This window comes from Protopterus annectens, chromosome 3.part0 (assembly GCF_019279795.1).
Source record: "Protopterus annectens isolate FY-2018-M chromosome 3.part0, PAN1.0, whole genome shotgun sequence".
Lineage (NCBI taxonomy): Eukaryota > Metazoa > Chordata > Ceratodontiformes > Protopteridae > Protopterus > Protopterus annectens.
The window spans coordinates 617,909,601-617,923,067 of NC_056731.1; the positions used below are offsets into that span (position 1 = coordinate 617,909,601).

The 13,467-nt window shown below is 38.9% G+C and overlaps 1 protein-coding gene across 4 annotated transcripts in view; it reads right to left on the bottom strand.

The window, feature by feature from the left end:
* The window catches only part of NOD1 (nucleotide binding oligomerization domain containing 1), an 849,510-nt gene that overhangs the window by 297,715 nt on the left and 538,328 nt on the right, over positions 1 to 13,467 (bottom strand). For all 4 annotated transcript variants that reach the window (XM_044065019.1, XM_044065017.1, XM_044065018.1 and 1 more), the window contains exon 7: positions 8,118 to 8,201. In XM_044065019.1, the coding sequence (XP_043920954.1) occupies positions 8,118 to 8,201 (84 nt within the window). The remainder of the gene's footprint in view (positions 1 to 8,117; positions 8,202 to 13,467) is intronic.

The window sequence follows — 13,467 nt, forward strand, 5'->3', positions numbered from 1 at the left end:
TGGCATAGTTTGCTGGAGGGACCTAGTGGGGGAGGACTGGAGTGAATGACTAATGCTGGCTCACACATCCTGAAAGGAGGGAGGAAGGCAACCTAGGTTTGCTGCAATGGCAGCATTAACAGCCTGGCTTGCTCCAAGCTGGTAAAGGTATACCCCCTGGTTGGAAGGCTGTACACGAGCAGAAACATGCATGCACTTCCTACAGGCAGCCATGGCAGAGCTGGAAAGGCTGCTTCACAGTGGCAGGGGGTTAAGTCACACTCCCTGGCAGCAGTATGGCACTGCACCAGTATACTCCATCTCCTCACCAGGTTGACATGTGGGTTGGGCTGAGTCAACTGAAGGCTAAGCTAGGTCTGACAGACCTGGGGAATGAGGAAAGGACCTGGTGGCAGCTGATGGTCATCTGTGTGGAGGCAAAAAAAAAAATCACTGTTACTTTTACTGCTCTTCTGTTCTATAACCATATCCATACAACATTCTCATTGTTCCCTTATCCATTCCACACAGTCAAATTTCCTCTTCTGCCTTACTGATACCTCTGCTCAACCAAGTGACCCTACCTCCCATCAGCAACGTGGCAGGATAGAAGGAGACATGTGCCTTCAACAAGCAAATACCAATGCCCTTACCAGTGGCATTTTTTGGTTAATAAAGCACTCTGTTTAGGACTTCCAAGATGGTTGTACACTGATCAATAGACTGACTGGAGCTCTGCCAGTGTGAAAAATTAAACTGTGCAAAAGCCAGTACAGGCCATCATTTTGGTAAAATTCCATAAGTCCCTAGTAAGTACACTGACTAGATGTTAGCAAAGAAGAAATCTGGAGAAAGTAAGAGAAAATCAAGACAACCAGAAGAAACACAATCTGTCTGGGAAGTATACAGCAAACTGCAGTACTCTGGTACAGGAGAAGGCTTCCCATAACTTACAGGAAAAACTAAAGCAAACATAATCTGAGGTGTTTACAACAAGTGAAACACTGAAAGAAAATATAAAGTCAAACAACGAAAGGCTGGTAAAAACAGAAGCAACTTAACTAGCTATTCACATCTGCAAAAATCACAGATTGAAATGAAAAAGAAAAAAGGCTGTCTGAGAATGATGCTTCTTAAGAAGTGCCATTCCAGAAATGTTAGAGTTAAAAAACGTGCTCACAGACTAATCCATGAGATTTTTGGTTGTACTAGAGAAGCTGGTTTCTGGATTAATTTTAGGAAAGTACAAATAAGCAGTTAGACTGGTTGCTTATTTCTTAAATGAGATGGCACATTGTGTGCATGTTCCAAATCTGGCAATGAGAAAGCTGTCAACACTGGTATTGGTAAAGATGCAATCATTCTATCAATAATAGTTTTGTCTGCTAAAACTGTGTCAGAAGGGGAAAGTAATAGCAACTGGGAAAAGCAAAGTGTTTATGGAAAATGATTATTCACTGTACATCAGGCTGAAGAGAAGCAACCTTACTCAGCAATCAGGGAATGTCGAGAGGCAGGTGTGTGATTCAATTTGCTGTATCCCGCTGTCTTCAGAATATTGCAAAATGGGCTAAGGAGGAAGTAAAAATGTTTACCCAACAAAGAGTCAGCCATCAAGCAGAAACAGTCTCTGCCGCTCACTCGTCTAATAACAACAAAGCACACAGAGAGACTTTTTAATGAAACTTTTCCATTCTTCCAAAGGAAGATTCTTGAGTGTTTCTGAGGGTACTTGCTGCTACAGGTGTGATCTTTGAGGCTGATCAGTCTCAGAGGTTGTAGAAGAATTAATGAAATCAATAAATTCAATACAACTTCTCCAGTGAATCCCCCCAGAAAATGCAGACGTCATCCATAAACGTCATATTACAAGGTCACAACTGGCTCTGTAGGCAGAATTAAAAATATAGTTCTCACAATATGCCATAAATAAACTGGCATACACAGGGGCACATGCCACCCCACAGCTATCCCCATTTCTTGCTGAGAAAAAAATTCATCTTTGAAATAATCATTTAACAAAATTATTTCCATTGATTAAACTAATGTTTGAATTTCTTGTGTTATCAACTGTGGAATCATGATGAGAATTTCAGATAACAATTTCAAACCTATAGTGCGTGGGATCACAGGACATAAATCCTTATCAGTGGTAACCAGGATCAAATTGTCCTTAAAAATCAGATGTTATCTGGGTTAAAAAGATCTCATGAATCTTTTAATAAATCTGGAAAAACGTCCCCATAAGATTTTAACTTATTATCAACAAATTTAGCAATAGAGTAAAAATTTTCAGCCTGCTGCATCCACTATTAGTCTAAATGTTTGGTATTCCAAAAAATACAAGAGTATATGGTTTCTCCACTGACAGACAGCTATAAGAATATTCATCTATTTGGCCTTGCATTACAATATCAATAGCATTACTACATCAATCTTCCTACAGATTAAACTAATTTCATTAATAGATATTCTAATATATGTATCTTCATTTAATAAGGTGTACATTCTCATTACATATTGTATTTAACAAGTGCATGCGTCCAACCTTGAGGAATCTCCTCATATTTAAACGACCTAGTGAGCGACAGATATAACAGCACTGTAAGTTTGCCAAAGTGTTCTTAGGTCATTATTACTAATTCCGTCTCTTTCCTTGCCTTATATGGTTCATAGGTAAGCACTAGGCTAGCTGCTCCTGTGGGCCGTTTTAAGCCTAGCCATCTAATCTATCCCATTTGGTTACAGATTGGCCTTACCCATCCCAAGGTCGATAATTATATATTATCCCTAATCAGAAAAACTGGGATCATACCATAGATGGTATGGGTAGATGGCATTTAGGAGCTGCATATGCCCATTAGTAGTAAAGGGGGCAGTCCTGGGGTAAATTTTCTTTCTCCCATCCATAGATTTAAGTTGCACTTAAAAATAGTTACGGACAAAGTTTGTTTTTATGTGGATGGGGAATCTGTTCCATAGCAGTGATATCCCCTGCAAAATATATCTGTCCCTCCAAACCAGTCTGTTGATGTTGCAGAAGAGGTTTAGATGTTTAGAAAGAGTATTTCTGATGCCATTTTACTTGCTGATGTTCATTAAATCCATCAGTAATGGGTCAGAGAATGCCTTGTATGTCAGACACAGGTCACCTCTTAGCAGTTTGTAGGATACAGAGTATTGTCACAGTGCTTCAAGAAGGTCCATGGAGGACATGTTTAGGCCCTATATCCTTTTATTAAGGTATCTCTGTGGGCGTTCCAGTTGTTGCATGCGTCTGGACAGATGCATGTCAAAGGGGACATTACATACAATGAATGGCCTAGTGAGAGCAGAGTAAAGGTGAACAATGACATCCCTAGAACTAGATGCAATCCCTTTATTTATAAGCTGTGCAATACAGAAGGACTTTTTTTTGTTTGTTTTTTTTACGTAGATACATGTTGGTCCACATGTTGGTCAAAAGTTAAGTCACTCTCCATGCAAGTTCCCAAATTCTAAAGAACTGGGTTAGCTCTTGGGGGCAATACAGTAGTTTCTTAGGGTGGATGACTTCCCAAAGGATACAATAATGCATGTTTTGCCATTTAGTTTCAGACCATGTTTTTGACACCAGTTATTTATTTTTGACAAACCTTCCTACAGTATGGCTAAGTCATTTGGGGATTCAATGACTGCTCCTAGCGTGCCAGTCATCTGCAAACTCATTCAGCCAGAGCCCTTTGGTTTTGGCTTTTACTTCAGAAAAGTAGACGCCAAACAAGAGATTTCCCAGTTTGCATAGTTCTTTTTCAATACAAGTAGATGCTAAACAGGAGATTTCCCAGTATGCATAGTTCTTTTTCAATACAATCTAATTTGATTTCAGTATGTATAAGATTTTTTAAAATATATCTATAATATGTTGTGTCTGAGAATAAATTTTAGAATCTATGTTGTGTCTTTCAGCTTTTCCTGGTTAGGGGTCGCTACAGCGGAACTCCGGTCCGCTAATGATTGGCAGTAGATTTTTCATGAACGCCGAGGCGCCAGCTCGAAGTTCAACCTTCAATGAAGGTACACACATTACGCATGTCTTTCGAACGCCCACCCAACCGCTGGGAGGACATGCAGACTCCACACAGAAGGCACTCCCCGCACTCCAGCTGAGAATTGAACGGGAGAACCTCTTGTTGTGAGGCAACAATACTACCGCTGCACCACGGCTGAAGATAAATTTTAGAATCTATACACAACTTAATTTGTATACACAGCTTAATTTGTATGTCTTTACTTGTACCACATTTTATCTATAAAATGTTTTCCTATTATGCTCAATACCTTTATATAATTTTTTTCACAGTTTTCTTGATCTTGTCTCACGCTGTTTAATTTGCCTGCCCAGATTGTTTATTTCAATATTCAAAGTCACAGTTCGAACCCTTTTCCATTTCTTATATTTTTTGTCTTGTATATTAATCAAGTATCTTGTTCTTATAGGCATGTGTGAACTGTTAAATGTTCAACTTGGCAAAATCCTGTTTTGTGTTTGTCAAATACTGCAATATATCTGCTGCAAAATTCTCTTTCCAGGTCTTGACAAGACCACACAATCCTGGCTAAACACACGTGTGCCCCCAAATTAGGCTCTGATGCTCTACAGGTTTCCATTTTTTTTTAAAAGTGGAGTTTTGTTTTCATGCGGGTACTTACCACAAAAATCTTTTAATTCACAGTGACCTGGCTCTCTCTTCTATACGTGAATTTTGAAAAATATGCCTTAACATCTGTAGAATACATTCTAAGAGGGCTGTAAATTCCCAATTTAACAGTCAGAGTCCTTGCAGTGAGAACATAAATAAAAACAGATCCATACTTCCTTAAATTAAAGTGTTCTAAGGCTTTCTCACATCCCATATTTTTGCAGCAGACATGCTTAACACTATTTGGTGTTCATTATCTTCTCTGTAAATATATCACTCCTCTAATAAATGAATCCCCAATTACAAGTATATAATTTCTGACATGATCTGAAGAATCTTCAACTTCTAAGTCAGTAATACACGTTCTATCAGTTGTTACAAATTAAAGGTCTTTAACACCAATAGTCTTATTAATCCTGCTGTTTTACTGCTTACTACATTTGCAAGTACACAATTTTCATCCAGCTGGCTTTGTACATCCACAGCTTGAGCCTCGTTTTAGGGTTACCACCTGTCCCACTTTGCGAGGGACAGTCCCTCTTTGGGCAGTTGTGTCCTGCGACAGAATTGTAAAAATGGCAAATGTCCTGAGATTTTAGGACAAAATTATTTCCTATATTTTATGTAATAGTTGCATAAAAGTTATTCTATATCTGAAACACCTAAATGTTATAAGAAACAGAATAAGCAAGTAAAATGCTAGAAGAATAAGTTTTTATTCAGGCAAAAAAGTGAATTTCTGTCCTTTGTACTGGTAGTGGGTATGTTTCGGCCTGCAAAATCTGACATTTATACCAAAAATGTCCCACTTTGGGCATTTAAAAAGGTGGCAACCCTACGCTTCTCCTCTTTTTTTCTTACAGTAATGTTCTTCAGTCCTTACAAGTTCACTTTTGATTTCCTCCTTTTCACTTGCCCATTGCCTCCTTTTTTATCTTCAACTTTGGAAAAATTATGCCTTTCTTCTGTAGACTGAAGGTTTTCTGATAGAAAAATGCTATCATTCCCTGCAATCTCTGTTACATAAAGCAGTGTCCTTTTAGCATGCATTCTTTGCTTTATAGACATTAATCCGTTTCTTTTTCTTTCTTGTTACTTGCTTTGAACTTCCTCCTTTCCTTCCTTTTCTTCTACATGCTCTGAATCCTCGGACTGCTGAATGCTTGTATCCTGAATTCCAAAGCTGTCATCAGTACTACCCTGTTTAACAGGCGTTGAGTGATCTTTATTGACAACAGACATTCCTTTACTAAATGTGTTCTATTTGCACTTTGCCTAATATTATTCATTTCATCAGTCCAGTAGTTAATATATGTTGACAACAGTTCTTCAACCTGTGCAAATTGCCAATTGAGAGGGAATTCATCAATCGAGGTTCCAAGACTCCTGACTACATTATCATTATGGAGTGGGTTACTGGCTACACTGTACATTGAGGGAAAGTGTTGCTTACCAAATGTGACAGTATTACACTTTTCAGATTTAATTTTAGCCCTTTTTTTGTACACCACCATGCTTATTAGTTTTAGCTCAGTGATACCCAGGACAACGCAAGACAATGACAGAGCATGGTATAATCATGTCCACAGAGGATAGCTGCAACATACAGGTGGATATGAAAGACACTGGCTCCAATGTGAAAGCATCTTTGCATCATTTAAAAAAGGTACTTCATCTACAAGGACCCAAGTATAAAGTTCAGTACATTTCCAGTCAACAAGATTATTCATATAGGGACAACACAGTGACTGTATAATATGTATTTTATATGACAAATATTGGTGAATACAGAAAAAATGAACATTAGTAAGAATTATAGGAAAACATTCCATTTTAACCATCATGACACTAGATACTGGACATCACTGCACTGACAAGGCATGCATGACAGTTCAGAAAAACTCATGCTATACGATTACAATATTAAATAAGGGAATAATGAAGTATACACCAAGATGAGTATTACTTCCATTTCCAAAAGAATATAAAATATCAACGACCAAACTGAAGTATACAGCAGCTGTTAAAAAGAGTAAAAAGTAACAGTGTCAATATGAAGAAAATGATGGAGAATGTCAAAACCCAAACACAAGAGTATAAGCACAGTAAACATAGGAACTGCCATCAGTATAATAACTATTAGTCTATATCAGTTCTATCATGTGATATAAACTTAAGAGGAAATTAGGTATTTAAGCCAAAGATTAGATGTGAAAAATTGAGTGATGAGCAGCATAACAAACTAGACAAGGAGCTGATGGGGTGATACTGAAAAAAGAGGTTGAAATGTACAAAAATCATGCACGGTGAGATATAAACTTTCTCAAAGAGGTAGATGCTATATAACTCCCCATGGTCAACAATGGAAAGTCAAGAAGTTCAAGTGTAGTGCAAAAGGATAAGCAATAAAAAGGGTTATTATAAGCACGAATATGAGAGCACAGAATTCAGATTTTTTGAAAATAATAAAGAAAAGAGGACATAACATCAGATTCCAAAACAGTGTATGAAGGATCGGGAGAGTGAGAGCGATGTGTGAGTGAATGAAGGTATGAATGAGGAAGTGACTATATGTCAGAGATCGTGACAGTAAGAGCGAGGTGTGAGTGAATGCAGGTAGAATGAAGAAGTGACTGTGTGTGTGAGAGATCATAAAAATGAGAGCAATGTGTAAGTGAATGCAGGTATGAATGAGGAAGTGACTGGGTGTGTGAGAGATCTGAATAGTGAGAGAAAGTGAGCGATCCCTTGGCAGCAGTTAAGAGGTGTGTGGTTGCATAAGGGGAGGGGGTTAGGTATAGAATAGGTAAAGTAGAGTTGTGTATGTGTGTGTGTGTGTGTGTGTGTGTGTGTGTGTGTGTGTGTGTGTGTGTGTGTGTGTGTGTGTGTGTGTGTGTGTGTGTCACATCTCTCAACCTCTTAGAGCAAGAAATCTGGACAAAGCCAAAAATATGGACGATTTTAATAAATATATGTACGTGTTTCGACTTGTACACAAATTTGTCTTAAGAAACACCACAAAAGGATAAAATGGTGCTAAAATAAACTTATAACCAAGTAGAAAGCACCACAGTCGAGCTGGATATAGGCAACAGTTTATTCCGTTCCAAACACCGAACACAAAGTGAAAAGACCCACACTTAATGCTGTAAAAGTACAAGTAACATTTTCGTCACCAACTTCATCAGATGAAGTTGATGACAAAAACGTTACTTGTACTTTGTTCGTACTTTGTACTGTGTTCGGTGTTTGGAAATGAATAAACTGTTGCCTATATCCAGCTCGACTGTGGTGCTTTCTACTTGGTTATAAATTTGACTTAAGGACAGACTAAACAACGGATCTCTTCCTTAACCCGGGGACTACCTGCATATAATTTTAAGCTCTGTTATAATGCATACAGTGTTACCACAACAGCAATTAAATAACTAAGTTGTTTGTACACGTGATTCTTACCCAACGTCAAAAATTGTTCTGCTTTTCTGAATTGCTTGAGCAAGTATCTTCCCACCTTCACTTGTAATTTTATTTGCTCCGATTCTGTAAAGAAGGCATTCATTAGTTTATTTTTCTATACACTTGTCTTTATTTTAATTGCTTTACATTTAATAGATTTCAGCTACCTAACATACATGTTAACCAACAGAAAGAAAAAAAAAACATGAAGAGGAGTTTAAAACAGGTCTTGGAAGGAAAGTATAGCTTTGTAAGATGTTCATCGTAACAACTGATGTTTAAGACCATTTATATTTTCTAGCATGTGGTAGCTACTAAGTTTATGGGGAGAGACACACGTAAGTGGGATAGTCAAGCAGCCCTAAATTCCACAAGCAGCAGAATCCCTCCTTTAATAACTTGACTGACCAGTCTCAGACTGCAATACGAAACAGAACTCTGCTTTAGGGAAGGTCAATGAGCCACAGGCCCAGAAACAGTCAGCAGCATTTACCGCATATGCAATGGTATTAGAGCCTTCAGATGGCTTACAAGAGTGATCAAAAGGTCGGTGTCCTCAAAAACAACCACCAAACAGAACATGACTTTCTAACTATGTTCTTCACTGTAGATTCCTAACTGAATGGAAAGGCTGCACTGTGCATTTTAACAGCCACTAACACAATCAAACACTTACATACATGCAGCAGTTCAACAGGTTTAGGGTCACCTCATCACCTTAGCAAATTCTCTACAAACATGCCACATATAGATGTTATAAGTGTACCAATGCATACAAAATAGAAACAATCCTAATGTAACTAGTAGGGAAAAGAAAGCAAAGTCCTACCAGGGAGGCATAAACAAGTTAAGGCAAGGTACCAAAAGATGCATCCCTTCTATTTAAACAATTAATACTTTCTGACAGTGAGCTTCCTAGCCTGCAGTAGAACACAGACAACCTGGCAAAAAACAGATCAAAGTATCAGCTTCCATGCTGTGACATTAATAACACACAGGCAGGATACAGTAACCTTAACTCCTGCTACCACAGAGGAAGTCACTGGAACTGGAATGGCATTCTTCAAAAGGAGTAAAAGACACAATTGTATTGGTAAAAAAAAAAAGATAACAGGAGTAACTGAATCCAAAACAGTACCAGTGGCATAGAGGGTTTGATTAGTGGTTTGGAAACTTGAGGGAATGGCATGTCCCTCGGGGAGAGGGGAAGGGTGCATAGAAGAGATACAAACTTCTACAATCCCTTAGAGAAAGGCCATAATTGCAAAGAGCATCCCTGGTGTGAGATTTCAGCTCAGCCAATCACTGCCTGGCAGCAGTCTACATAAGTGAGTGTGTGGAAGTGTGCGCTCATATGCACTCTCCAGTGGGTAAGGTGTAGTGGGTCTTTGCAGTAGTTTAAGTAGGTCATCCCCCCATACAGACAGTGAGGTTATGACCACGCAACATGGCTTAACTTGCCCGGGTATTTTTGTAAGGGCACAAGCAACCCTCATGGCTACCAGTATGACAACTTATCCACTCCTGCTTCAGAAGCAGACGAAATGCACAGAACAGATATCCCTGTCATTTTTTGGTCCCCCTTAGGACAGGTCTTCAGCTTATCTCTTAAAACCATTGGGACTGGTCATGGATCCTAAAGGTATCCTTGGGGCTCAGTTGTCTCTGCATCTGTCCTAGGGTTTTTTCTTTATATGCCCTACTCACTCTCTTTCCTACATCACTCACAAGATTATATCCAAAGGTAACTTCCCTCTTTGGACCACACCACCCCTAAGGAAGTATCATCAATGAGCATACTCCCACCCAGGACCGTCATGCCCATCCCTTTCTACTGCTCTGTCAGTCAAATGAGAGACTAATCAAACAACAGACAACCGGGCCATAGTCAGGGATTCATCTATCTATGTCATTGAAGCAGCTCCCTCCCTGTTATCTTCTTAATAGGGCATTTTGTGTCTGGATGAATATACCTGGAAACTATGCATTCCTTTCAGAGGCAAAGCTGTCCAACTCTAGAGCTTCTAATACAGAAGAGGGAAAGAAAATAATTTTAGGCTAAGTTATCAACTACAGTCATGATTGAAAGTCCACCATAACTAGCCTGATAGTTTTCCCCCATCAATGACAAAGCTGTCAGCTATAGATTTAGGGATCCTATCATATTATTGAATGCTCAAATGAGCAAATGGCAGAATACTGAGCCAAAAAGCTCAAACATCCAGAATATCAAAGCAGACCACAAGTCACTAAACATCTGCTTTTGCAGGGGCCCCCAGCACCACCTCGTATCCCCTACTAATTATATAAACTAACTTGATCTCACCACTTTGGGGAAAGGAGCAATACCCTGATCCCCACTATGCCACAATCCACACAACAGATGTCCTGTTCTTGTCAATATTAAAGAGGATTCAAGCTTTTTGTCTCAATATATTGCCGTTTGCTCTTCTGAGTGTTTGATAATACAACAGATCCAGATTTAGATATATGACTAACAAGCACAGCTGCAGTGCCTTCCCACATAACACGTATGATCTTGTCCTCCCATGTATTTTTCATCACTAGGCAAACATCTTCAGCTGTATGTGCAATTTTGCTTAAAATGGGGACCAGACGTCCTGAAAAGAAGACAGTTGTGACTTTCTTTTCCTCCAAATTCTGATGCATCTGTAGTACGAACCAGATATGGAGAGATGGGAAAAGCCTTAACTAAATTTGCCTAATCTGACACTGTTCACCAGTTTAATTCTCTGACAGGTTCTAGTATCTGCAGAAAGTCTGCATCCAAGTGATCCCATGAGTGGATCCCACAGAATACTCAGGTAATGCTGATTTTTTTTCTTATGTGAAGCCTGGCATTCTGTACCACGGCAATACTGACTTGAAGTGATCCAAAGCACTGAAATAAGTTCAACAACTGTGAGGAGACACAGTTCACTGGAACACACATACCATCTTATACGTCATCTCTGGGGTGAGAAAGTTTCTCCAGGATAAGTTCAAAGACTCCTAGAAACATTTTATTTACTGAGAGGGTAACTGATCTAATCTTGACATTCACTTTCAGCCCTATGGAACTTACACAGTTTTAAATGGTCTTATAAATGATCTTTTGACTGTAACTGAACCTAGGTGATCTCTAGATAAGAATTAATGTAGGTGCACCTCAGCCTAAGAGCTCTAAATGCTATACAAGGCACAGAGAACCTCCCTTGGAACTGTAATTAGAGCAAAATGAAGAACTGCAAACAGAAAATTCGGATGCTCCACTTGATAGCTGTGAAAGCATAAGTGGGGACTGAGTGCAATGTCAATAAGACTCCTTTAAAGTTCAACATAACCATTCTTGGTCCTGAAGAAAGCAGAAGCAACATGGTCTGAAAAGTTATCATTCTGAGTGGTTTACTATTAGATGCCTGTTTAGCTTGGAGAAATGCAAGACTGACTTCCACTAATTCTCTTATGAGGATGAAGAAGACCCTGGAACAGCCTGACAAGCAGGGAGGAAACATAACCTTTTCTATAGCATTTCCCCTAATATTTTCTTAAAACAGGCATTGCTCTGGATTAAAAAAGATACTGACATCTTCAAAATGGGATGAGCTGTTGACTTTGTCAAAACACTATTTTGTACCTTCTGCCCTACATGCTCCTTAACCTTAATCACTGATCGAATTGAAATATCTTCCTATTTAGATGAGAAGTTTTCAAATCTGCCCCACTATCACTTTCCAACTGAAAAACAGCAATGAAGAGCATTGAGGTGGAGGGGAGTATTTCCTGCTCCAGATGAGTAGGGAGACCCAATGATTTATACAGCGCATCTTATATGACCCTGAGGAAATGGATGTCCTGAAAAAAACTCTGGGCTTTTGGATGCTCCATTCCTTCCATTAGTAACAGAAATGTGTCTCAGTCCCATAAGGCTTAAATCTCTGACACCTGAAAGAAGAAAAGTGGTCAAAGGGCTTCCATCTGTAAAACTGAACTTCTTACTTCTGCCTGCCTGGAAGAAGTTCATAACTTGCAGTACTGCATATGACCCAAAGGCCAATTAAAACACAGACTTTGATGTCACTCAGTATACTACCTGACCCATCCATTTGTTAAGATGTTTCACCCTGATGTTATATATAGAGGAGTCTTATTTCAACAAATTAAAGAAATTAAAGAACTCAATTTCTAAACAGATGGATCTGCCTGATCCACATTAGGGAAGAGTGGCTTTAACCAATGACTGAGCTTTTGATTAGACATTATAATCCCTCTCCAAAACATTAACGCTAGTAAGAACTTTCCCTTTACTTACTTATTTCATGTTTTTGTTGACAGGGTTAGTTCTTTTAAGCCTGTGACCTATTCTCAGGGGAAACATGAGCAGTGTTCACACTGACTATTGGAAATTTGACCTGGACATTGGGGAAATCCACCCTTTCTTCAAAAAATAATGAGTTATTCTACATCTACCTGAGCTGCCACCAACTCAAACAGACGGCACCTTGGTTTAACATTTCATAATGGTTAGCACAGTACAGAACGACTTTTGATTTACAAATAAAATGAAAAAAGTTTTTCTACAACATCTTTGATAAGTGCCATTGGATCTTTTACATCCATAAGAGATATCACCAATTAAAGCTGATGGACCTTGCTTTGAAGTCTCATCCAAAGTACAGCACCTCCAGAGTATGACTCTAAGCACCTGTTGAGTGAACTGAACCCAGCCTTCTGATCTTTTAGGATAAAAATGAGTGTGCTACTCAATTAACCACTGACAACAAAAATATCTCTTGGAAACCTCCAAGTTACAGTGTAAATGAGCTGAAAATGTAAAAATTATCGGGCAAATTCAAAACTCATTTAAGTTGTAACGCATCATTTTTTTTCTTTTAGAAAAAGGAAAGAGCTTCCACTACAAATGTTCTTCCCCCAACTGCAAAAAAGCAATTAATTTTAAGTTGACTAGAAAGTTATACATTTTTCCACTTCCTTTCCAGTTCATTACTATCTTTGCAATCACTCTCTTGTAATACTACTACTACTAGAGTTAGGGTAAAAAAAGAAGTTATGTACCTACCATAATGTTCCATGTTAGTTGTCTCCTCTCACCTATTTTCTTGCTGGTTGGGTTCGGAGCCGATCCTCAGCTCCGACTCGGCCATCTTCTAAAACTCGAGAGCTACAAACTGGCTCGAGGCCTCCCCATATCCCATGATGCCTGTCACTAGATACCCAGATCTCGTTTGGTAAGACTAACAGCAGACAAAATAATTAAGGAATCCTATCCTTATCATACATAAGCCCAACTATAAATACCACTAGGTAGAGTGGGATAGCCAGAGAAGGC